This window comes from Vulpes lagopus, chromosome 4, assembly GCF_018345385.1.
Source record: "Vulpes lagopus strain Blue_001 chromosome 4, ASM1834538v1, whole genome shotgun sequence".
Classification (NCBI taxonomy): domain Eukaryota; kingdom Metazoa; phylum Chordata; class Mammalia; order Carnivora; family Canidae; genus Vulpes; species Vulpes lagopus.
Genome location: NC_054827.1, coordinates 86803794 through 86830166, shown reverse-complemented (window position 1 = coordinate 86830166; position 26373 = coordinate 86803794). Strand labels below are relative to the sequence as shown.

The 26373-nt window shown below is 43.2% G+C and overlaps 1 protein-coding gene across 1 annotated transcript in view; it reads right to left on the bottom strand.

Moving 5' to 3' along the window:
• The window catches only part of SERINC5 (serine incorporator 5), a 103523-nt gene that overhangs the window by 24508 nt on the left and 52642 nt on the right, over positions 1-26373 (bottom strand). The window contains exons 3-5 of the mRNA XM_041752795.1: positions 7719-7897; positions 7116-7198; positions 5196-5289 (exon numbers count right to left, since the gene is read on the bottom strand). Of these exons, the coding sequence (XP_041608729.1) occupies positions 5196-5289; positions 7116-7198; positions 7719-7897 (356 nt within the window). The remainder of the gene's footprint in view (positions 1-5195; positions 5290-7115; positions 7199-7718; positions 7898-26373) is intronic.

Below are 26373 nucleotides of genomic sequence, written 5' to 3'. Positions count from 1 at the left end.
CTGGGGATCGAGTCCCACATGGGGCTCCTGACAGCCTCTCCCTCTGTCTGTGTCCCTGTCTCTCTCTGTCTCTCGTGAATAAATACATAAAATCTTAAAAGAAAAAAAAAAGTGGCTCTTAGATGGAGTTCTCGTCACGTTTTCCCTCTCAACACAGAGCCTGGACGTGCCACCGCCTCCTGCTACCAGTGCCAATGCCAGAGCTGCTGCTCAGGGAGAGAAGGGGCAAACGAACTGCATGCACAGGAAGCCTGGCTGACCTCAGCCCCTTCACCCCTCTGCTGCAAGGAGGGTCTATGGTGTACTGCTCCTCCAAACAGTGCCACGGATGACGTAGGATTAAGGGAGGGCTGGAAGGAACACAACCAGCTGGGAAATGAGTAAAAATTGTAATGGGATTTACAGTAAGAAATTTAAAGAAGAGACTAATTTGCTTTCTAGCTTAAATATTAATAAAGGGATGGGAGAAGTAAGTGGTGGCCTAATAATCTATAGAAATTGTTCAGAGCAACAACAACAAAAAGAGTGCTCAAAACCACCGAACAAAGAGGACAAAACAACAGGGAGCACAAAGTGAATCACTGTCACCTGCCTTATGATGAAACTGCCCCATTGTAACCACATTCTAACAAGTCTTCACAACTTGCTTAATGTTTTCCCAAAACTGGAAAGTATTCAGGCAACTCAGCTAAAATATTTTAATTATGAAAAAGTTACTGCAGCCAGAGACAAACAGGGAGGAAAGACAGCAATGATAATGACCATCGTATTCCTGAAACCAAGCCAGGCGCTCAATGACCATGGAATTAGTCTAACATAAAAGCCACACAAAGGAAATGACAGAAAAGGAGACTTGAGAAAGGGGGGAAAAATCTGAAAGCCAAATGGTAATCGATGACAGAGAAACAGAATGCGCTCTGGATAAGGTGAACACAGCTGACCACTGTGTGGGTGGGGGGGGATGGTTTCTCCAATGGTCTTTTGGGCTGTTGTTAGCATATGAAGGGCTTTCTTTTGTTTGTATGTTTAAGATTCTATTTATTTGTTTTTGAGAGACAGAGAGAAAGAACACTGGACAGGTTGAGCAGGGGAGGAGCAGAGGGAAAGGGACAAGACTCTGGGGGGTGGGGGTGGGGAGAGCGCAGAGCCCAAGGTGGGGCTCAATCCCATGACCCTGAGATCATAACCTGGAGGATTTTCTTACAGTTAATGTATGCCTGTACTCCCAAAGTCAAAGTTCTAACCCTAACCTCTCCCTTCCATTCCAGACTCCTATTATCCAACTGTTTGACAGGAGGGAGCACAATGACTTCCCAATATCTGCATATCCACCCTCTACTCCTGCTTTTCTTCATCTTCCCAAGCTCAGAAGATGGCAGTTCTATTCTTCCCTTTTGTGGAGGAGGAGGGAAAAAAAAATTTTAATTTTAGAGAAAGAGAGCTCGCGAGCAAGCAGGGGGAGGAGAAGAGGGAGAGTGAATTCGAAGCAGACTCCATGCTCTGCATCCAGCCCAAACTCACGACCTTAAGTTCGTGACTCACGAACTCACGACTCATGGCTGAAACCACAAGTCAGATGCTTAACCAACTGAGCCACCCAGACACCCCAAGAAAGGGAATTTTTTTTACAAAAAACAACTCCTAACTGCAATCTCTCTCTCCTGGCTCCCTCCTTCCCCACCATATCCTCATCACCATCAGCAAAGTCAACAAGTTCCAACTTTGGAATATACCAGAACCTAACTGCTGCTACCATCGTCCAAGCTACAGTCATCTCTCACCTGGATTTTCTCCCACAAGCCTCCTTACCTGTAACTCAACTCTGATCCCCTCTAATCTTTTCTGGAATTAAAATATAAATTGTATCATGTTCTTCTTCTTTCAAACTCCGCTGATGGCCTTCCATCTCCCACTAGTGCCCCAGAAGCCCAACGTGATCTGATCCAGCGCCATCTCCCATCTCACCTGTGGTGCCCATTCCTCACCAGTGGGGTGCAACACATGGAGGCCCATGTGCCGCTGAAGAAGCCCAGCATGGGCCCAGTGAAGTCCTGCCTTAGGCTCTCCCTCTTCCTTCTGGTCGTGGTTGTCTACTTCGTACATGATCATGAAGCCGTTCCCTGCCCTGCTCTCCCCACAGCCCACACCCTGCTTTCTTTTCCTCCATTTCTTTTCACCATTGAACCTGTTACTTATTTGCTTGATCATAAACTGATTATCCATCTATGACCCCCACTGTCCCCAACAGAAGGTAAGCTCCACAGGGCAGGACATCACTGTGTTCACCACTCTTCTCCTATCGTTAAATGCCTGGCAAATAATATGTGCTTAATGAATACTGCTACGAAGACTGTCAACTGTTAAAACACAACTTTGTGCAGCAATGGTAGCAGCATGGCTGCTATTCTTGTTGCTCCAGATTTGTGACATTCTCCTTGATGACAACTTGTTTTTGCACACATCCCAAATTAAGTGCCACGACTTACATAGCTTTATACTCTCAGTGCCTACCACATTGGCACACAGTTAAGACTTTCAGAAATTGTGAATAAATGCTAAATGGGAAGAAGCACTTAGAAGGACATCAGAAAAGGATCAGACAAGGGGGCAGGTGCACCCACAGAGTAGCAAGCTGGGACCAGGTTGGGAGAGTCAGCTGGCTTCCTGGACTCTGAAGTAAAACCCAACCACGATGGAAATTACAAATCTAGCACATTTACAAGATGGGTCTTTGTTAGAAGCACTTGAATGTACCTTCTACTCTTTGCTATTTCATTTTGATAAAGAGTAGTCACTTCAAATCACAAAATTTGGAGGTAGAAGGAAACAAACATATAATTAAACATATAATGCAACCGTAAAACATTTGCAGGTGTGAAAACTGAGGCCAGAGAGGCCAAGTAATACACCTAAAGAGAAACAGTGAATTAAAGGGGCAAGGGTATAAACATCCAGAGTCTCCTGGTTTCTGGGTTCATGGCCTCTTTCCCATGGCCTCTGGGATCTTCTTCTCAGGATGTTCATTTAAAAGACAAAACAAAAAAAGAAAAGACAAAACAGGGGTGCCTGGATGGCTCAGTAGTTAAGCAGCTGCCTTCAGTTCAGGTCATGATCCTGGGTCCTGGGATCGAGTCCCACATTGGGTTCCCTGCGGGGAGCCTGTTTGTTTCTCCCTCTGCCTCTCCCCCTGCTTGTGCTTTTGCACAATAAAATCTTAAAAAAAAAAAAAAAGAAAGAAAGAAAGAAAAAAGAAAAAACACTTTGGTTGTTCCATTAACAGTGATGTATTATATTTTCTAGACTTATTCCGTTAAAACATATACAAAAAAAAAAAGTAAATTAGATTAATTTACCTTAAAATACATTATTAGTGAGCTTCCTAGCTTAATCCTAAATTTAGGCAGACAAATCAACTATGAATTATGTTGACAAAATGGATTTTGTTGGGATATTAGCCTCAATGCTGACACAACAGCAACATCATTTGTTGCAAAGCTCTTAAGCCATTCTTACTGAGTGGTTTCTGGAAGGTTTTTACAGCAGCCAAATTCTTCCAAAATGCCTGTTAAAACTTGGCATTAATAATTAGTCCCAGAAAATGGCTTCAGAATCAATCAAAACAGTCAAGTCAGAGTTGGAGAAGCACAAGTATTCTCAAGAGAACATAGTACTTAATGGGCCAATCAGGCACTCAGTGTCGAAAATGTTGTTATTTTAAAAGTTCCCTATTTCCAAGTAGATATGCAAAAATTTTAGGAAAAATATAGGATGATTTTTTTATTAGACAAATTTCTGTAGAGCTACTTATGTGACCAGTCAATGTACTGCAAACATTTTAAATACTGACTTTAAATATTTGGGTACTTACTTTGATATTTACCAAATTATGAAACACTAGCCTTTCACCTCTTAATTTGTTCTCTAGAGAACCAAAACCAAAACGAAACTACTACAACTACCAAGCTGAGGGATATAATCAAAATGAAAAGTATTTTCAAAGAATTTGGACCATACATTTCGTTTTGTCCAAGATAAAAAATAAATTTCAAATTCATACTCCACTTTCTGATTTTTTCCAAAACAGAATAAAATAACACATACATATAAAGTCTACAAAATAACAAAAGTTTTATGAGGTGCAATGGGTATTTTCATTCATATTTTTTTTAAAGATTTTACTTGAGAGAGAGAGAGAGAGAGAGAGGGAGAGCATGAACTAGGGGGGAGGGCATGTGGGTTGCAGGGCAGGGGGAGAAGCAGCAGCAGACTCCCCATTGAGCAGGGAACCTGATGTGCAAGCACTCGATCCCAGGATCCCGAGATCATGACCTGAGCCAAAGTCAGATGCTTAACTGACTGAGCCACCCAGGCACCCTCCTTCATTCATATTTTATAAATAAAGACAGCAAGCAGCAAAGTGCCTTGCCTGGAGTCACAAAGCCACCTGGCCTTAATACCCAAGGGGCTGACCTTCATCTAGCTGCCCTTTCCTTGATGTGGCTCAGCAAGAAATAAAATTAGCTATTAATCGTTTGGCATTTCCCATTTATCCTAGGATGTGAATTCCATGTTCAAGGCACTTATAAAAGACTCCATTTTTAAATTCAGGATGGCTCTCTAAGGTAGCACAACAGATCTTCCTATTGAAGGGGTCCTTAAGCTTTTAGGCAAGTTGAGAAGGAACCAAAAAATTTAACTATTCCAACACATATTTTTTGCAGAAAGTGTATTTTCAGCTCCAAAGTACCTTTTTTTTTTTTTTTTTTTTTTTAATCTTCTAAGGATAGAAGCCTACAATAAAGCCTGCCCAAGTTTTCAGGCACCAACCATCACAACCAGGGAGCCAGGGCTCAGAAAGTGCCAGCAATGGATCAGATTCTGACTAAATCACAACAGCAGCTGACTCAGAACTCAAACGAGAGAGCATGGGAAAAAGTCAAAAAGTGAAAAAACCAAAAACAAAAAAGAAGAAGGAAAAGTAGAAAGGAGAGAAAAACAGCATAGGAAAGAAGTGAATGGGAAGGTTCGAAGAGCAGGAGTGAAGGGAAAGTGCTGGCAAACTGTCTCAGGCAGGAGCAGGCTGCTTGATCCTTGCCGCCACATCTCGGAGCAGAGCCTCTAGCAACACTGTACCACAGGTAGTTTCTCTGAGCAACAGGTGAGTTCACTTGGAAACTTTCCAAAAATGTACATACCAGTTCTTATTCCACTTATGTGCAAACTCCACGAGCAGGATGAGTTGGATGCCTATAAAGATGAAGCCTCCGATGGCTCCCACGTAGCGCCAGGCTATAAAAGAAGACCACCCAAAAGGAGATGAGGGGATTGTTCCCATGTTGAGCTCAAAGGAGAATAATGACTACGGTTCATCTTTATTCTGTTCTTACTATACCTGCAACACATTTAATTTCCAGGCAATCCCATAAGGTGGGTGCTACTATTATACCCACTTTACAGATGAGAAAACTTCAGAGTCTATGTAAATCGACAAAGTCCTGCAGCCAGCAAAGGGTGCAGCTGGGGTGTGAGCACAAGTAATGTGGCTCTGGAACGCCTAGGCTTAACCTCCAGACTGCAACTGCCAGATATCCTAACAGATGCAGCCATCCATAAAATCAACAATGACCCACAATTTAAAAGTAAAAACACATATTCTGAGGAAAAAAGGGTTCAAATTTTATTGCCTAGGGAGCCACCAGAGGCTAGTGGGGAGATGCGGTTCAGATTAGGGGCTGAGGACTCAGGTCCATTTCTCTGCGATGAGGAAGCCCTAACCTCGACTGAGCCATGTCACTCCTCTGGGTTACAGCCTGTCTATAAAAATGACGACGCTCTACTAGAGGACTGCTAGGCCCCTTCCCATTCTAAATCTATCATTTTAATACATAAAAATATATCCGTGGGGAACAGAAAACTAGTAACAGCATTTTAGGAAAAAACAAGACTTAGATATAACTTCCTTAAGGAGTACATAAAACTAGTATGGCCCTAGGGGCACCTGGGTAGCTCTGTCGGTTAAGCCTCTGCCTTCAGCTCAGGGTCCTGGGATCGAGCCCCTGGCAGGGAGTCTGCTTCTCCCTCTCCCTCTGCCCCTCTCCATCCCACTCTTGTGCATGTGCTCTCTCTCTCTCTCTCAAGTAAATAAAAATATTTTTAAAAAAAGAAAACAAAACCTAGCATGACCCTAAAACTTTTTAAGATTTTATTTATTTATTCATGAGAGACACAGAGAGAGGCAGAGACACAGGCAGAGGGAGAAGCAGGTCCCTGCAGGGAGCCCGATGCAGGACTCAATCCTGGGACTCCGGGATCATACCCTGAACCTAAGGCAGATGCTTAACCACTGAGCCACCCAGGCTTCCCTCTAGTCACCATTTGAAGGACTGTGGGCTGTTCCTTATGGACCAGCACAGTGTGAATGTCAATTAGAAAAATGAATTCGTTTGGGTTAAACAAGGTTTTGAACCATTGAAATTTAGGTTTTTTTCTTCCTCCCGGGTTCTTATGAAGAAAGGCCCCTGTTTCAGGTATGGGTCAAGGCTTCAAATTAAATCAATTTTGGTAAATTCTGTAAGAAACAATTCAATGCTATACAGTTGAAACTGTAAGTAAGGTAAGTTTAGAAATAAGGCTAGAGGAAGCCTCTCCCATCCTGCTGTAGCTGCAAGAGATTTGAAGTCGCTAAGGAGCCGGGTGCCGGGCACAGGCAGGCTTCCTGGGCAGTGCTCAGTCAGACAGAACAAGGCCTCTATGGGCCTATTCAAATGTGGCTGATGGTGTCATGCTGACATGCTAAACCGGTTTTCAAACAAATTTTAAGTGCCCCATTTTCCCTGCAGGTCAATAACCTGAAAATTATCATTTGAGCTCTCCAGGCTGCAGAGTAACACCCAGCCAGAGAGAGGGGGAGAAGGACTTGGGGGGGGGGGGGCTGCGAGAGGGAGAGGAGAGGGTGGATGACGTGGATGGGCAGGTAAGGTGACAATTTAAAAACACACACACACAAGAAAACCACTAATTCAAAATATCAAAGGCATCCTGGACTACAGTTTGGAACGATTTTCCAAAATGGGTAAGAACAAAATAAATAGGTACCCCAAATACCCCATTTGTACCATTCAGAAAGGTCTCCTGGTCTGGAATGAAGAAAGCTCCTGAGCACATGGCCCCCAGCAGCAGAAGTTTAAAGAACCAAAAGCTAGAAAAAAGAAAAAAGAGAGAGAGAGAGGGGGGAAATGTATTTAAATGATATTCATGGCAGGACAAAAGACCTCTTAGAAGGTAAGCACGGCAGGCAGTCCATGTTTCTGCAGTGGTTACTGTTCCTTCCAAATCGAGGGGAAGTAATTAAGTGACTGGAGACTGCCTTTTCCCATAATTAGACCAACTCAGCGTGGCCTCTGTGCAAAACACCACTTGGTTGCCGAGGTGGGGATGATGTAGGGACAGGTCTCAGTGCAAGAAATAAAAACTCTCATCTCCCCTGCAGCTCTCACTGTGGTACTAAGTGTCACAAACACTTAGATTCTGGTTCTTAGGCCACTGAGGGTGACAGGTCCCACCTCCCCTAAAATTGGCATCAACAATCTCAACTAGGGGAAGAGCAGTTGAACAGTTGGACGGTCGGATGGGTCCAGGAAGCTGAGGAACAGTGTTCTACACACCAGGAAACAGCCAATTACCCCCCACCCCCTCACCCCGGAAGACCCAAGACCTACCCATTGTGAATATGGGCTCTACAACCTTTGCTGCTGCTGATATTCAAGGTCAGGAGGCAGAAGATGAAGAAGAAACAGGCCATTCCGAAACAGACTCTATACACAGCAGAATAGCCCACCAGCTTCTCACACGTGTCACCAGCTTTAATGCCTTTACAAATATCCTCGTAAAAAGGAATCTGAGCAAAGAGAGAAAAAAAGTCATCTGTTAAAACTGGGTCAAGAGAGAGGAGCCTGGCTGGCTCAGTCAGAAGAGCTTGTGATTTTTGATTTGGGCGCTGTGGGTTCAAGCCCCAGGTTGGGTGTAGAGATTACTTTAAAAATAAATAAACTTCTAAAAAAGAAACATAAAGCCGAGTAAAGAAGGGCTGTCATGAAGTGTTCCTTCGGCCTACAGGTCAAAATCCAAGGTGAAAATGCACCTTGTGCAAAGAGAAACAGACTGAGATAAAAGTCCTTCTTCCAAAGACTTTTTCTTAATTTTCTCTAAACCATTTTTTAAAGATACAGTGCTGTAACCCCTCAGGTCACCTTTACTTATCCTAAATGAATTCTGCAATCTAGCATCAGAATTTTAAAAAATTGTACTTGTAATACATGGATATATTTTTCCTGAAATGCATATATAGAATAAAAGGTGAAAGATTTCCTTCACTCCCACCCCAAAATATCAAATCCTCTCCCTCGAAAGTTAAGAATTTGGTGGGTAGGGATGCCTGGGTGGCTCAGCGGTTGAGCATCTGTCTTTAGCTCAGGACATGATCCTGGGATCCAAGATTGAGTCCTATATTGGGCTCCTGCAAGGAGCCTGCTTCTGCCTCTGCCTGTGTCTCTGCCACTCCCCCTTTTTCTCTGTCTCTCTGATTCTCATGAATAAATAAATAAATCTTTATTTTTTAAAAGATTTTATTTATTTATTCATGATAGAGAAAGAGAGAGAGAGAGAGAGAGAGAGAGAGGGGCAGAGACGCAGGCAGAGAGAGAAGCAGGCTCCATGCCGGGAGCCCGACGTGGGACTCGACCCCAGGATTCCAGGATCGCACCCTGGGCCAAAGGCAGACGCCAAACCGCTGGGCCACCCAGGGATCCCCCAATAAATCTTTAAAATAAATAAATAAATAAGAATTTGGTGGGTAGTTTTATTAATTTACATGTGTATGTCCCCATCCCATACTTATCCACAGCATACCAACTTACATACATACATACACTGGTATGGCATCACATATATAGTATGTATAAAACCAACTTTATTAAATAAAAGATTATATGTACTGTTCTACAATATGTGCTTTCCCGATTAACAATAAGTTGTGGAGATCTTTCCCTATTAATCATACATAAAATCCTGGCCCACTTTTTAACCATTATTTATATTTTTTAGTAGACCAGAATTGATTTTTTGTTTCCTGTTATTTGTTTTTGCTATTACAAACACCGACTCAGTAAACTCTGTTACGCATGCCTCATTGTAAACATGTCATTAAATATATAGGATAGACTCCTGACTTAAAAATGGAATCAAATTTTAAAGTTTCAAGAGGTAAAGTCAAACCACGCTTTCAAAGACTGCAACAATTTATACCTCATCAGTAATATCTGGGACTGCTCACATTCCCAACCTAAGCATCTCACTTAAAGTTAACGTAAAGGTTCAGAACAAATGGCCCCAAGATGTGCCACTTTGGCATGTGAATTATTTTGAACTGAAAACAACTGAGTTCCAGAAGACTCAAAAAAACTTTGACCTTCCCTGTTAATTGCCTCAACAAAATTTAGATGCAGGGGGAAAGGGGGGGAGAGGGGGCCAGAATGAATTTAATAGAGGACCAGCTCCAGGAAAAAAGCTACCGCCACAGAGAAGTCCAGCATACTATGAACTCAGTGTGGTAGATAGGAAGAACTGAGTAAACTGTTTGAAAATTCCTCTCTCTGTCCCAGAGAGAGGTTTCAGTAGTGGCCCAGTAAACATTTGTTTACCAAACACATACTCCTCTTCATCTTCCTGGGAATTGTTTTCCTTCTTATTGAAGTCTCAGGCCCCTGCCCCCTTCTCCTTAGTTCAGGATGACATTTATACCTTATTTTGCCTATCTTCAGGATCTCATGCTTATGAGATCATGTATCGGATTCCATGAAAGCAAGAAATCAAGTTTGACTTTCCCCGATTAATCTGTCTCCTGTCAATTTAATTTTTAGACTAGCCAGAAGATTCTTGAAGGGTAGAGGAAAATTTTTCCTTCCCAACAATAAAAAACACTATCCTGTTTCAATGTCCATCTTCCTCATTATGAGTCAGGTTCACATCTTCTATTAAATGTATGGCTATCTATATTTTTCTCTGTGAATTGGATATTAACTGGGCTTTCTTTTTATTCACTGGCATTCTTTAAGAGTCTTAATCTTCTGATAAAGGTTGACAATCATTTATTCTAGTTAAACTGGAATAGAAGGTTTCAATGTAAAACCTACAGTATTATCAGAATAATTAAAATTTTACATCATGAGAACAAGCAGGATATTTTTACTACTGTTGGAAAATAAAGACTTAGTCAGTGGTTTAAAAAAAATAAACCTGGGGATCCCTGGGTGGCTCAGCGGTTTGGAGCCTGCCTTCTGCCTGAGGCATGATCCTTCTGCCCGGGGCCTGATCCTGGAGACCTAGGATGGAGTCCCACATCAGGCTTCCTGCATGGAGCCTGCTTCTCCCTCTGCCTGTGTGTCTCTGCCTCTGTCTCTCATGAATAAATAAATAATCTTAAAAAAAAAAAAAAAACCCTTGCTTCTTATCAACACTAAAGTTGAACATTATTCAGAACAAAACAGAAGTTGAAAAATTACACTGTAACTGTTATTCACAAGACAAAAAACATTGTTGAGGGAAAAAAATGACACAAAGCTGGAAGTAAAATTGAAGCATGGCAATTTAGTTTTATCTCCAGAAAAGATCCTAAAGAAACAATAGTAACTGCAGCTATTCAGATTTCCATAAGCAAAAAGACGACGAAATTTAACTGGAGTTCATTTTCCTGAATGAGGATTCCTACCACTCAGAAAAGGTCCACAGTTATTACTACACCAGAATCTGAAACATGTTTTTCCAAAACAACATGGAAACATTCAAGTTAGTGCCTCAGGCAAAAATGCATTGTTGTTGAGACCCAATTAGTACAGCTCCTTGTCTGTGAACAGATAGATACTAAAGATTTCATAAAGAAATGTCAAACATTTTGTAGTCAGAAAGTTTTTAGAACTGCAAATTTTTTTAGATCCCATCAAGATGTAAATACACAGAGACACTACTGTATTTTTTAACAGGCTACAAAACAAAGTAGCAGACATGTAGGACTGCCAGATAAACTACAAACTATGTAGTTAAATTTAAATTTTGAGTTAACAATGACTAATTGTTTAGTATGTCTGCAGGGGTGCTGACAGTATTGACTGCCATCTCTGGCCCTCCATTTAGTTTGTGTTCACTGGGTGATTTGTCTTGGGATCCCCTGGAGATTAATATACATACTTTATAAATGTCTGCCAAGCCTAGGATGGGGGGAGGGGTGGAGGCTTGTTTTGGCCTCCCATGAATCTGTTAAATACAACATGGTTTTTCATCTTCCTGAGGCACAAGTGGTGCCATAAGATCTAATTAAAGGTTAGCTGTCAATTAGGTCTATGCAAACTTTCTGATCTCACTACAGTGCCCTTCTGTGTGTCCCCTCATTCTGTAAAATCTGGACTAAAGCCTGGACTCTGCAGAGAATAACTGTGCAGCTGCTGTGGATCATCCTCTGCCAGATGTGCCCTCCCATTCCTGCCTCATCCCCACAGTCAGTAGGGTACCTTGAATAAAACTGTAAATTGTATGGAGTCACCTGCTTCATTTTCTACTCTCAGAATTGCTTTCTTAGTTTGGGGGATACTTTACTGTTCCTCCTCTACCTTCTAACAACACCCTGTACAATATTTGGGAGATACTTATACAAAATATTGCATGAGACATACTTATGCTTAAGAAAAAGCATTATCTGGCACAAGATAAGACTAAAAAAAAGTCAGGGTCTCTTTGGGAAGGGCCAGATGTACTCTAATGCTATGAAGTCTGGCCCCCACCCTATAGGTGAGAGAAAACAACATTTTAACCTACAAAGTAGAGGACATACTGGAAAGGTGACCAGTTTCAGGTAGGAGGGTAAGTTGAAAGGCCACTGGTTTAATAGTCGTAATGGATGAAGAATGTAAAGCAATGGCAAGGAGGCCAGAAATTCTGTAGGTGGAGGTCATAGGACTATATGGAAGCTATAATGAGGTATCACCTCACACCTCTCAGAATGGCTAAAATCAACAACACAAGAAACAACACATTGGTGAGGATGTGGAGAAGGGGGAACCTTTGTACACTGACGGTGGGAATTCAAGCAGCCACTCTGGAAAACAGTATGCAGGTTCTTCATAAAGTTAAAAATAAGAGCTACCCTATGATCTTGTAATCACACTACTGGGTGTTTACCCAAAGAATACAAAAACACTAATTCAAAGGGATACATGCACCTCTATGTTTATCGCAGCATTGTTTACTACAGCCAAATTACGGAGGCAGCCCAAGTGTCCATCAATAGATGAATGGATAAAGAAGAGGTGGTGTAAATACATATAAACATAGATATGCTATATATGTGTATACACACACATAGGTATATACATACACATACATATAATGGAATATTATTTTTCCATAAAAAAGAAAGAAATCCTGCCATTTGCAAGAACATGGAGGGAGCTATAGAGTGTAATGCTAAGTGAAATAACTCAGTCAGAGAAAGACAAATACCACAGGACTTCACCCATATGTGGATTTTAAAAAACAAAACAAATAAGCAAAGGGGAAAAAAATGGAGAGAGAGATAAACTGAGAAACAGACTCTTAACTATAAGAACAAAATGATGGCTACCAGCAGGGAAAGGGGTGAACGTTGGGTTAAACAGGTGATGGGGTTAAAGAGTGCACCTGTCATGAAATGAGTGCTGGGTGATGTCTGGAACTGTTGAGTCACTATATTGTATTCCTGAAACTAATGTAATGCTGTATCTTAACTAACTGGAATTAAAATAAAAAATTAATTTTTTTTTTCACAAATAAATGATAGAGGTGCCTGGGTCTCTCAGTCAGTTAAGCATCTGACTCTTGGTTTCAGCTTAGGTCATGATCTCAGGCTCTCCACTCAGCAGGGAGTCTGCTTGTCTCCCTCTCCTTCTGCCCCTTCCCCTGCCTGCCCATGCACTCTAATAAATAAATAAATCTTTTAAAAAATAAATAATAAATTCTTCAAATATCAACATAATGGGAGATCCTACACAAAGTGAATGTTTCAGAGCCTCTAGTAAGAAACAAAAGCTATATCCATATTATGTAGAACTATAACAAATAGGTAATATTGCTTTAAACCTGTAAAAGCGGGACCCCTGGGAGGTTCAGTTGGTTAAGTGTCTGCCTTCCGCCCCTGGTGGTCCTAAGGTCCTTCTGGGTGGGGAGCCTGCTTTGCCCTCTCCCTCTGCCTGCCGCTCCCCCTGCTTGTGCTCTAATAAATAAAAACAAAATCTTTAAAAAAAAATCTGTAAAAGCTATATCCATGGAGGTGGGATAACAACTCACTTATTAGGCTGTTTTATTTATATGGGATTTATTGCTCTACAATATTCATTGAACTAGGGGTACCTGGGTGGCTCAGTGGTTGAGCATCTGCCTTTGGCTCAGGGCGTGATCCTGGGGTCGTGATCCTGGGGTCCTGAGATCGAGCCCACATTGGGCTCCCCATGGGGAGCCTGCTTCTCCCTTTGCCTGTGTCTCTGCCTCTCTCTCTGTCTCTCCTGAATAAATAAATAAAATTTAAATAAATATATTCATTGAACTCTTTTCTTCCTTCCTTTCTCTCATCTACTCAGTGAAACTAATTCCTGACATCCCCCTCCCCTCAGTTTAATACATGCATGTCAGTACTCCTTTCATCTCCACCAGCCCATCTTTTACCAGCAGTCTCTTCTCCCCTCTTTAAATCACCCCTTTAAATGCTGAAGAGCATCGAGAGACTCCACAACCTATTCAGCTCCATCTCAAGGAGAATGCCAATGCCAGAAGGACCTAAACTCCCATTCTATCATCCCCTCCCCCGAAAAAAAACCCTCCCATGTTTACTCCCAGAGGTTCTTAGGCTCATCGAAGGGTGAGTATGTGGCATTGACTATTTCATCCAAAAAAAAGTAGCCAAACAACCCCCAGTGCTCCATGTACTAAGACCTGCCTTATGCTCTGTGGGTGACTTAGTCATTTAGTCCTCAGTAAGTGGTGAGTATTTTTAGGCAAAAAGCCTCTATATTGAAAAAACCAACAGAATTTACCAAGGAAAATTTGCTCTGGTTAAATATTTGCTGCCCCGAGCTCCATCCCAGTTTTAGAAAAAGAAAACACACATTACACACAGACTCCACACTGTGGGGTGAAGGCGACAGGCCTGCTCAGAGTGTTGCCTCTTTTAAGGCTGGCTCTGGGCATCCAAGGACAGTACGTCTACGTTGGTTCTGTAGGGACCCGTGCAAGAGGTTTCCTTTCAACCTTCAAGGCAGCCCCACTCAAAGCCATAAAATTATCAGTAAGAATAAACAAGGACTCAGTGGACTTCCAACCCTAACTGCACTACTCACTTGAGCCAAGTCCACACTCTCTCTGAGCCTCAATTTCCCGATCTGTACAAAAAAATAATATTGCCATCCACCTTACCACAATGTCCCAAGAATTAATTCAGTCAATCCTTGTAAAGTGCTTGCCATAGTCCCTAATCTGTGATAGCCATTAGTAAACTTCCAGGGGTGACAGGCTGGCTCAGTCCATAGGGCATGTGATTCGCAGTCTCAGAGTTCAAGCCCCCACATCGCACCGAGCATGAAGCCTACTTAACAAAACAAAACAAAACCCCACAGTGAATTTCCCTAAATTCTAAGGTACTATTTTACAAAAAGAACTTTTGGGGGAGGGAATCTGCACATTACAGGAACGACTGTGGGTTCCTGCATTCTGATTTAAAAATGGGGAAATAAGCATCTTAGAATCCCATAGGTGCTCTATTCATTTTACCAAGGACTCATAGAGCAAGACACAAGGTAACTTCCAACAAGGTGCCTCCATCCCTGGCATATTTACATAAGAACCGAGCTCCAAAAAACAGCATTTATTCATCTGTCTTTCAAAGAAAGACACTCAAAAGAAAAGATATCTGAACTCCCAAATCAGGGAAGATATTTTCAAAAACATCAACACAAGTACTAAGTAAGTACTAAGCTCAAAGAGATGGAAATTAGAAGAAAATCCACATAATTTTTCCTCCATGGGAGAGACGCTAGCTATTGCCTCCCCCTCCCCCCGCCCCGAGACAACAACAACTACCTTGGATGAATAAACATAAAGAAACCACGTAAGAGCCACAGAAAGGCCCACATACAGGTCTGGTTGGCAGGGGGCCCAGATGTTGCCAACCTGGGAGTACAGACTTTGGAAGGGTTCTTACAGAAACAGGAGAAAGATGAGAGTGGGGTCCCTCCAGTATGAAAGTGTTGTCTGGAAGAGATGAGAAAATGGTATATTAGCAAAGCTAAGGATTCTTCCATTATATCAGAACGCTGCCGGAATCCAAAGTGCCATGAAAGCTTTGGGCAGGCTGGCATGAGTAACAGCATGAGAACCAGAAGAACTGGATCTGCAAGTTCTATTTAATATCCCTTATTTGAAAAGGAATATCAGAACCAGAGCCTCTTTCTGTCTGCCTCTCCTCTTTCTGGTATTCCACTAACCTTCAAACTTTCTGAGTCTATTTGTTTTTCTCTGTGGAATAATTCCAGGTCCATACCAGTGATGTTGTCTGCTACCGACCAACGGACAGGCGCTGTGAAACAGGGAATGCTGCAATCAGCTTCCATCTTCCCAGGGAACCCCTCTAGGCTGGGAGGGCCCCCTCTAGGCTGGGAGGATCACCTCTAGGCTGGGAGGATCACCTCTAGGCTGGGAGGATCACCTCTAGGCTTGTTCCTTGACCCGTGGTTATCTTTGAGGGCCTTTGGGAGATGGGGGAGGCAAATTAAAGTCAGGGCCAACAACCCGCTTCTCTTTTGTGTGAATCTCTAAATATTTTTAAGAGGCAAATCTACATTTGTCATTATTAAAAAGCCACAAGAGGAACTAAACTTACACAGTCTAGCTTTATCTGATCCTGCCATCTCTGAAATCAGGAACTCAATGACCCCAAAGGGTAACTGCAAAATATCAGAAGCATGAGACAGAGACTAGTTTTATTGCTCACAGATCCTTCACCACAAGCATTTCATCAGGATCAAACAGCCACAAATTTGATTAGACAAAAAAAAAAAAAAAAAAAACTGTGATCAAACTGTAAACACAAAGATTTCAACCCAAACAAGACAACTTCCAGAGGACTAATTATGATGGAATGAACGGATCTTCCACAGGACGGGAACAAAGGGGGCACCCAGGTGGCTCAGTGGTTGAGTGTCTGCCTTCGGCCCAGGGTGTGATCCTGGAGTCCTGGGATCGAGTCCCACATCGGGCTCCCCGCCTGGAGCCTGCTTCTCCCTCTCTCTGTCTGTCCCTCATGAATAAATAAACTCTTTTAAAAGTGGGGGGAGGGGAACAAAGATCAACTAATATCAAACTAATGTCAACCTCTGTAAGAGAATTAGGTGTAACATCATTGTGAAATGATGGTACATTGTGGGATGTACCAACTAAACCATACCAGTAACCAGTCTTGAATAAGAAAAAATTTAATCCCAGTGAAAACTTAAAACACTCTTCAATGAGACAATAACATTTGGGGAACAGGGGCCATGGAATGGGTAGGTCCTACGTGGTGATTTGGTGTAAGTCTATGAATTAAGGCAGAGGAACACAGGTATAGGAACCCAGGTTTAGCTGATCCAATGGCAGACCAGCGGGGAACAGGAATCAGAGAAAAGAGCAGTTTCAAAGTGGTGGGGCAACACTTCACTTAAAAACAAATTGCACTGGAGGTGCCTGTATCAAGGGCAAGTGTGAGCAGGTGTCTAAGCAATGGTGTGGTACTCCAGAAGACAGCTGACTAGAGATAAAGGTTTAGTAGGCCAGCAGGAATGGCAAAGGAGGCATTCGAAGGCAGTAAGTAAATTCCCCTGGAGAGGAATGGGTGAAGGAGCAGAGGGGGCTGCAGGTGGACACAGCCCAGAACCCTGGAGAGTACACATATTCAGGGGCCGGGAAGAAGGAAAACACTCAAGAAAGAAACTGAAAGGGTGCAGAGCTGAAGAGAATTGGAAGGAGAGGCCTTTCAAGAAGCAGAGCGTGGTCAGCAGTGTCAAAGAGTGCCAATGTGGTGAGGGCTGAGCAGTCAGTCACCCTGAGTTTGGCAGCGACAGTCATCTGGGACGCTGAATCAGAATATTCTCTAAAGCCAGTGGAAGCAGAAGCCAGAATGCAGATGGCTGAGGAGCTGGCCAGGGAAGTGAACCCAGTGGGTCCTTTGCCCATGTTTTCAAGAAACTTAATGGCAAACGCAGGAGTATGAGGATTGTTTCTAAATTTTACAGATTTGTGATTACGCAGCAATACATAATCATATTCTTGTTGCCAAGGAAAATGTAAACTACCATAAAGATAGAGAAAATACAAGGGGCGCCTGGGTGGCTCAGTCAGTTAAGCAGCTGATCTTGATTTCAGCTCAGGTCACGGTGTCAGGATTGTGAGATCGAGTCCCACATTGGGCTCCACGCTGGGCGTGAGCCTGCTCCAGATTCCTTCTCCTTCTGCTGCCCCACCCTCCACACGTTCAAGCATGTGCACATTCTCTCTCTCAAAATAACTAAATAAATATAAGATATAGAGAAAATACAATCCTCTTGACCATTATTACCCAACTTTAACTTGACTGCTTCCCGTAGTCACAGCTGCGTGCATACCCTTCTAGACATTTTGCTGCACCGCTCTACACTCACTGTGTCTTGCAGACTGTTTCATGTCCGTACCAGCCATAATTTAGCTTCTGCTACCCAAATGGTAGACATTTAGATTGTTTCTGATTTTTCATAATTATTTCATAAATAATGCATAATGGATATTTTCCCTATTGTGCATCTCTCTGTGTACACATGTAAAACATCAAGGACAGATACCAAGGAGGTAATTTTGGATCATAAAGTTAGAATGTTTTAAATTTTAATAATAATATTGCCAAACTCTCCCCAAGGATGATTTTTGAGAATTCCAGGGTTGGAGTAAGAGGGACAGTAGAAGAAAGGAAGGAAAAGTGTCAGGAGAGCTACCAAACACATGCATTGGAGCCAGAAAATCCTCCACTGGCCCCCTCAGGGTCAGCATCTCAATACTCTTTCTTGAGGTTCTTTGCCCACAAGCACTGCAAGGGGTGTAGGGTGGGAATGGGACCCTCTGAGTCCAAGAAAAAAAATCTACACCCAACCCCAGAGACACTGGGTAGCCTCACTACGGAGGGCTACACTTTGTTTTAGCTGGCTTACTATCCCCCCACCCCTCCCACCGAACACAGGGTCTGATGGAGGACTCTGTAATGCCCAGAGAGAAACAAGGCCAGTGAAGAATCATTCGTGAACACAGAGGTGCTGGGGTTTCTATAACAAGAGGACTAAACATCTCAACAGGCAAAACTTTCTATTCAGATCACTTACCAGACGGAAGACATGTTTATGGCCTAAGTGAGTCCCAAATCCGCTTTGTGAATAGACTTGGAATACAGTGATACTGTATTATACACAAATTCAACTGTGTGCATGACTGTCTTCTATAACTTTTTAAACCCAGTAAAACTAGAGTTTGCATGTGAAATCTTTTTTCCATACTACACGTTACATTATATGATTAAATATACATTATGGTACAGAGTTAGTCATTCACTCACTCATTCACATCCACTATGTCCAAGTATTGTTCTAGAATATGGAGATACAAGCAGTGAATAAAATGGTCTTAAAAAAAATCCAAGCTGACAAGAAGCTAACGTTCCAGCGAGATGCTTTATACACAGAACCATGTGTGCTCTACTTTGTGGATATTCCAAGCATTTTCATGGTTAATTTTGACTCTTTGTGATTTTTGCCTCAGGTGGGACATGAGAATCTAATATCCCCCAGAAGACTAGACTCTACCACACGTATAACTTCAAGTTCCTGGGAGGCCCTAGTCCCCAGTCCTTGTGCTGAGGACCGGGACAGGGAAGACATTTAGGTTTCTGGCCCAGTATCTTTCCCATTTTACCATCTATTGGACTTGGAATGGGAAGGAATGGGGAGTCCTTAGCAGCAGGGGAACCAAAGTATCCTCACACTCACTTTCTCCATCCACACTTTTTCCTGATCCCCAAGATGCTTGGGTTTGGCTACATGAAAAGAATACAAATTACTTTTTTGTGAATAATTTACCATTCATTTCAAAAGGCCATGCAGAATAACACAGATACAGTGTTAAATGTGTCACACTAAATTTATTGCTACACTATTCTTATCTGGTCGACCTAGCATGTGGTTGACACATCCCCATGATCTACAACGTAAGCAAGGACTCTGGTGCCCTCAATGCAATGTTGAAGCCACTGAAGTTCTCCCCCAGGGGGAGGAGAGATTAGCTGCATATGATATGTATAGGGCCACTGGCGATCTAACACAATAATCAAACACTCACAGCCTGTGGGTCAAACCCAGCAAGCTTCAATTCATGAAAATAAAAGTTTTATTGGAACACGGCCACATCCATTTGTTGGCACATTATTTTGGTTGCTTTTTCCCTACAATGGCAGGGCTGGAGTAGTTGCTAGACACCACCCAGCCCCCAGACCAGAGAATGTTTTCTAGCTGGCTCTCTACAGGAAAAGTTCACCAGCCTAGACTACCAGGAAGGACAACTGCTGAATATAAATTAACATCTCAAAGGCCGATGACAAATGGTGAGGACTTGAGGTCTCCAGACCAAAAGCCAAAGGAGAAGTAGAGAGTTCCATCTGCAGTGCCTTCTGAGTGTCCCAGAACTCTATCCTGCCTTCTCACCTCCACGGAGGCTCTCTGCCCTCCTCTAAGGCACTGCTGTCCCAAAATGGAACTTGTGCTTTACATGAATCCAATTGTACATCTCCCATATGTCATTTTTAGAGCAGCAAATTAAGCATTTTAATTTCTCTGTAGGGTGGAGGACATGGAGGAGGACATGCCTGGGAGTCACAGTGCTCCTTTCTGTAGGCCAGAAGCCCTCAATAGCTCTCACAGAAAAAAGTCCTCACATCTGTTATGCAAACACACCCTGTGCAACCAAAAATAAAACCCACTCTGATGAAAGCTGGCATTTCAAAAGATAATTTGAGACTTATTTTTAAGACTGTTGAAACAGTCTCACTGAAATTTAAAAACCATACCCCCGAAATGCCTGACCCCCTAGTGATTAAGCTCAAGACTGCTTTAGAGGGCCACACACTCCATTCCCTTTCAATCCTCCTACCTCACCTCAGCAACCCTGTCTCCAGACAAGGACACAGGGAAAACATTCCTCAGCGCTAACGTGACCCCGAAGGTCAACAGAAACGATGGCTAAGCTGACAGCACTGTCTCCAAGTCACTAATGGAGTGCACGTACTTAGCTTTCAAACCTGCCCCCGACCATACATACACACGGCCTAACATCAAGGGGCTCCTTCCGCACTTGATTACCAAACCCTTCTCTCTTCCTCCCCCACCCCCCACCCCCCGGGGGTCTGGTTCTGTAAGGACAACAACTGTTCTGCTCACACTTATGTCCCCTGTGTCTCGAACAGTGCTTGGCTCTCCCACAACAAAGAAGGAAAGACAGGAGGAAGGAAGGAATCATTTGACCTTAAAGACTTTTTCAAGCACATTAAACTGTAACTCAGGTTACAGTTTAATCAAGTCAGACAATCACCCCTTTAAATGCTGAAGAGCATCGAGAGACTCAACTTTTCACAATATTTATGTTTCCTGCTCCCGGCGTTTTGAGGCTACCAACTCCTGAGTTTGGTGTTGTGGTATTTGTCTGCTCCCTTGGGCCCATTTTTATAATGACAGAGCTGTTCATTTCCAACTGGAAGCTCTTGTCTGTTCTATTTATCTGCAGAGAGCTCCAGGGTCTTGTCGGCAGACAGTGGATGAAGAGATGCTTTCGCAAGATGACAGAAAAAGGGATTAGGGAAACTTCAGTTCTCACAACCTATCACTCTCCCCTTCCCACAGCCAGATCCATCCTGAAACAGAGATCCTCTTTAACACCTGATGCTCCCCAAAAGTTTCTAGGGTAATGGATCCTCCCGTCCAAAGACAATAACTATTGTTTCTTGTTCTCTGGCTCCCGGCAAGCTCATTATTACTGGACAAGGATCAAACTTCTCTGCCCTTGGTTCAGATTCAAAAAAAAGACTCTCAGCAGGGTATCCATTAGTTCAAATCGCTGCTTGTAGCACAGAACTATTTCCCACCATCATTTTCCCCTGGAATTCACTTGTGTGCAGGAGAGAGAGGCCTGAGCAAGGGGAAGAGCGAGGGCCGGGAGGGTTGCAGGGACTCTCTGTTTTCTCTCACATGGTGTTAGGTCTGGATGGAATTTAGACTAAAGATAAAACTGTGTGAAAACATATTTCCCCAAAGTCACTCCCACTTGGAAGGGAGGGGACCCAGAGCACTATGAGGTGGAACCTCACCACCAGCTCCCCACAGTCCTATAAAGGACTTGAGATTCGATGGCCCAAACCCACCTTTAACCTCAGAAACATACTCACTGATACACTGGACACATACAAGCACAACAGTTTAGAAAGAGAACTTCTGGAAAACACGGATACAACATGTAGCCCTGCTGGATACAACAAATACTCCAGAATCAAAGAACTAGTCAGGTCAGCAATTTTATGTATTTATCTATTTACTTACTTTATTTTATTTACTTATTTATTTTTGCTAATCTGACACTTGTTCTAACACAAAAACGCAAAATGCCAGCTAAGAATGGGGAGTTCCGCTTTACAGAGCTTCAATGCTCCATAAGAACACCTGACACCAGGTTTCAGATACACAGTTTTCTTAACATTCAACTGGTAAACATCAAAATCAAAACAAGAGCCGGACTTTCCAGCTTCAGCGTGAAGGCCTGCCATTCTGCGCTGGGACAAACTACTCCATGTTATGGATCAAGGTGGAATATCTTCTTCATTGCTGACACTTGTTTACTTTTAAAATATAATTACACCAAACACAACTTGAAGGCAGTTTCTATTTTACATGCAAAAAAAGCCATCAAACAAAGACTAGATGTGTGGATGTTCCTATTTTCTACTTCAGACCAAAAGTCATCCTTCAAGCCCAGCTCCTGGTCCTCACCACAGGGAAGCAGCAGGTGGGGAAGACAAACTAAGGAAGCTGCTACAGGCAGAGATGGTGCTGTTTCCAGAACGAATACTTCTCCTTCACCACTGGCTCCAGAAGAAAGATTAGCATTCAGGAGGAAGGATAAGTTTGCTAAGGCTGAACTTCCCTGTTATACTTCTTTAAATATCCAAGGGACACCAAAGCCAGTGGTGCAGGCAGGAAAGGCACTGGCCAGGTAGCCAGGAGGCCAGCACTCCTGGGGTTCTAATCTCAGCGCTCCTTGGGGCTGAGCCACTTCCCAGGGCCCCACCCTCTCACCTGTCAAATGAGGCTAAGTTTAGTTAGGATTCTGACTTAAGGTACTCCCACTATTAAAACTTCTAACCTTTCGGGCATCTAGCTGGCTTGGGCCCCTTGACCTTGATCTTGGAGTTGTAGGTTCGAGCCCCACACTGGACACAGAGATCACTGAATAATACCATCCTGGAGAGTGCCTGGGTGGCTTAACTGGTTAACTGGATCTCAGGTTTGTGGGATCTAGCCCATCGGGCTCTGAGCTCAGCACAGAGTCTGCTTGTCTCCCTCTGCTGCTCCCTTGCTGCCTGCCTCCAGGCTTGCTCTCTCCCATGCACACACACTAATAAATAAATCTTTAAAAAATAAAATCTTTGGAAAAAAAATTCCCAAAACCCTTCTAACCTTCTATTTAAATCATACTCTCTAAAAGAGATCATTATTTCTTTTGGAAATAAGGCAAAAAATTGTGCAAAGTCCTTCACACCATAAGGTATTTGCTGTCTCCTCAAAGGGCAGAACACATCATAAATGTAAACTGCATCTTTTTTCCATTTTGTATCTGTTTTTTTTTTTTTTAAGATTTTATTTATTTATTCATAGAGACACACACAGAGAGAGAGAGGCAGAAGCAGGCTCCTTGCAGGGAGCCCGATGTGGGACTCGATCCCGAGTCTCCGAGGATCACACCCCAGGCTGCAGGCAACACTAAACCATTGCGCCACCGGGGCTGCCCCATTTCTTACCTGTTTAACTAGATCCTATAACTAGAAACTTTGTTTTACTTCTTTTTTTTAATCCCCTGTGACTAGCACAGGGAGGGCTTTCCCACAAATAACACAGACTCTGATGCCTTTCCGTTCCTCGTATTACTACAAAAGTAAGGTAGCCCATCCACCAAGCTTCAGAGCCTCAAACTTGCTGGATCAAAGCTGTCAACACTAGGAACCACCAAAGTGTTAAATGTCAACAAACTGACTAAACGGTGTACTTATGAAGAGCCTTTTGAAATCTTAAGGTGTTGCTAAGTAGGTCCTGTGTTCATCTCTATACACTGCAGTGACCCCAGAATTTGGAAACGGGGTATCATCTGGGAAAAATACATGTAGCAAGCAGTCACCCATGGGATTTGCTTATCTGGAGAAAGAGAAGTCAAAGGGAAGGGAACATGTAAAGCTGGGGACATTCAGGAATAATTCAAATCCAAAGAACACAACTGGAATGTGACATCAAGGAGCCTGGTGGGGGTAAATCAGAACCGACTGGGATGCACAGTGGAATCAATACTTTTATGATGTGTCTGGGGAAAGTATGTGGTCAGCACCGAATCTAGAAAAAAGAGAGGAAAGGCATCGCCAGGGTACAGATGGAGCAGTGTCCAGAGAAAAGCATGCCCTGACGAGCAGATGGACCTATGGAAATAAGCAAAGCTGGAAGCGAATGAGCTGTCCAGGAGAAAGGAGAAGGGAAGCGAATGAGAAGGGCAGGAGGCAGCGGTTCAGGCTCAGGCAAGGCGGAGATGATCACTTTGTTCCGGGTGCTGAGGATACTACAAGATTTGGGTGTGGCCTTGGCACCAGACTGGCTACAAGTCAACTATTTCCCTTTCATCTATGTCCACATAATCTTGTACTGATGCTGTAATACACATGAATTTCCCACTACCACAACTCCTCCTTTCTCCTCCTGATGAAGACAATAATGAACAGTGAAAATTACTGAGAAATACATATCCAAAAATTTATATATCACACCTCTAGGGAATGTGTTGTGAGAGGCCAGATTTTTCCGAATAGATAGAGAAAAATTCTTTAAGCCTATCTTGTACCTTTGTTCAAAGGGTCGAAATCCACAGTTAGCAGCCTTAATACTGGTCTCCTTTCCTGTCCCCTGGTGAATTTTGGACTTCACAAGAAATGTAGAAATTGTGATTACGGTACCTACTTACAATTTTAAAAGTGAAGGGGTGGGGGGCACCTGGGTGGCTCAGTCACTTGAGTGTCCCAACTCTTGATTTCAGCTCAGGACATGACCCCACCACCACCACCACTTGGCTGGAGTTCAGCAGGGAGTCTACTAAAAACTCTCTCTCTTGCATTCCCTCTGGCCCTCCCCACCTCTCTCTCTCTCTCTCTCTCTCTCTCATAAATCTTTTAAAAATACATAAATAAAAGTGGGGGTAGAGGTGGGGTGATGAATGTTACTTGGAGAAGGCGAGACCTGGTTCAATGTCCTACCTCCACCCCACATTAGTTCTGAAACTGAGTGGAGTGAAGCAAAGCGACCAAGACAATTTCTAAATAGTTACTTGGATAAAAATGCCTGATTCCAGTGAGCAAGTGGTAGACTAGTAGAGAAGGGCTTCTTGGATCCTGGGACTACATGCATAGATTTGCACAGACCACTCTGGCACATGCCACTCAGCAACCTCCCTATTGCTCACTGTAACAGGTGGGGTGAGAGAAGCCTGGTGTCCATTTTCAAATGTATAGTTTTGTCAGAAATTTGTGAACTCGGAGAGTTTAAGCTATTTCAGGAGTGGCAAATCCAAATGCCTTTCTTCAGGGGGCAAGAAGTAAAGGTAAATGTGTGAGACAGGGTGTCGGTAAACATCCTGCGATGGGACTCATGAGGAGCTACAGCATGCTCGCCCCTCCTAGAGGCGCCAAGTTTAAACTTTAGTAATAATAAAAACCAGTGGCCAAACAAGAGCCTGTAGGACAATGCACATGTCCTGGGCTCCCCCTGCAACCTCTGGGTGCAGCACTGGCTGCCGCTGGGGCCGGGATTCTAACGTTAGGCTGGCTGAGCAAGTCCTGGGAGAGAAGGGAATTTAAGAACTGCGTTTAACACACTGCAAGCACTGCAGCCGAGTCCTGCTCGTGTCCACATCTTACAGACCTTGTTCACGATTCCTTTAAAGCCTGCTCTGCCTGCAGCATTACCAGCAGGGGCTGAAAATAACCACCAAGCTCTCTGCATTCAGGACAAGAACAGCCAATCCCAGGACCACAGTTTCTGCATTCTCACTTACCCACAGGAAAACAGACCTAAACCCAGGAGGAGAAAATACTGTATAAAGTAAAACATATTTGCCAAAGAGACCAGGTAAGAAGAAACAAATGTCTTCTAGAGCAAATGAAGGGACACGCCTGGCTGACTCAGCCGGAAGACACGCGACTCCTGATCTTGGGGTCCTGAGTTTGAGCCCCATGTTGGATATAGAGTTTACTTTAATCAATTAAATTAATTAAAACATTAAAAAATTCATTAAATAAATAAGACAAATGAAGGAACAAAAAAAAAAGGCTGTGGTCAAAAACAAAGACCTTTATAGCCACTCCTCTCAATACAAGAAATAATTCTTCAAAATTTAAATTTAAAACATGTAACAATACAAAAACCAGTCTTCCACGACGTGGAGCATGTGTCTGGGTTCTGAGGAAAATAAAATGCAAAGATTTAGCCAGGTCAGGCACTAACCTACCACCCACCTCAATGAATCAGAGCAGCAGGGAACAGCGTGGGATGGGAGGGAAGTAAATGGATCCAAGACGTTTCAGGTCAGGGACAGTTTAGGCTCTTCCTACGGTGGCCTGACACCCTGAGCTCACTCTGGGGTTTGGGGAGTCTTTCTGGCCATCCTACCTTCTGAAATGAATTTTTAGTCCCCTAGGCATCAGATATCTCAAGACTGATGAGGGAGCAGAAGGTAAGTTGAGGACAAAGCACAAGCTGACACCACCCCCCCACCCCCCCCCCACCCCGCGCCCCTCCCCAGGTGGGCTACGTGTGGCATTCCTCGGGGCTCCAAGCTAAGAGGAAGGCAAACAAACAGGTAAGTGATACAGATCAGTCTGGCAGGACCTGAGTCTCTAGCAGTTTACAATGTCTCAGTGATTTACAAGGCAAAAAGCATTCTTAACCAAAA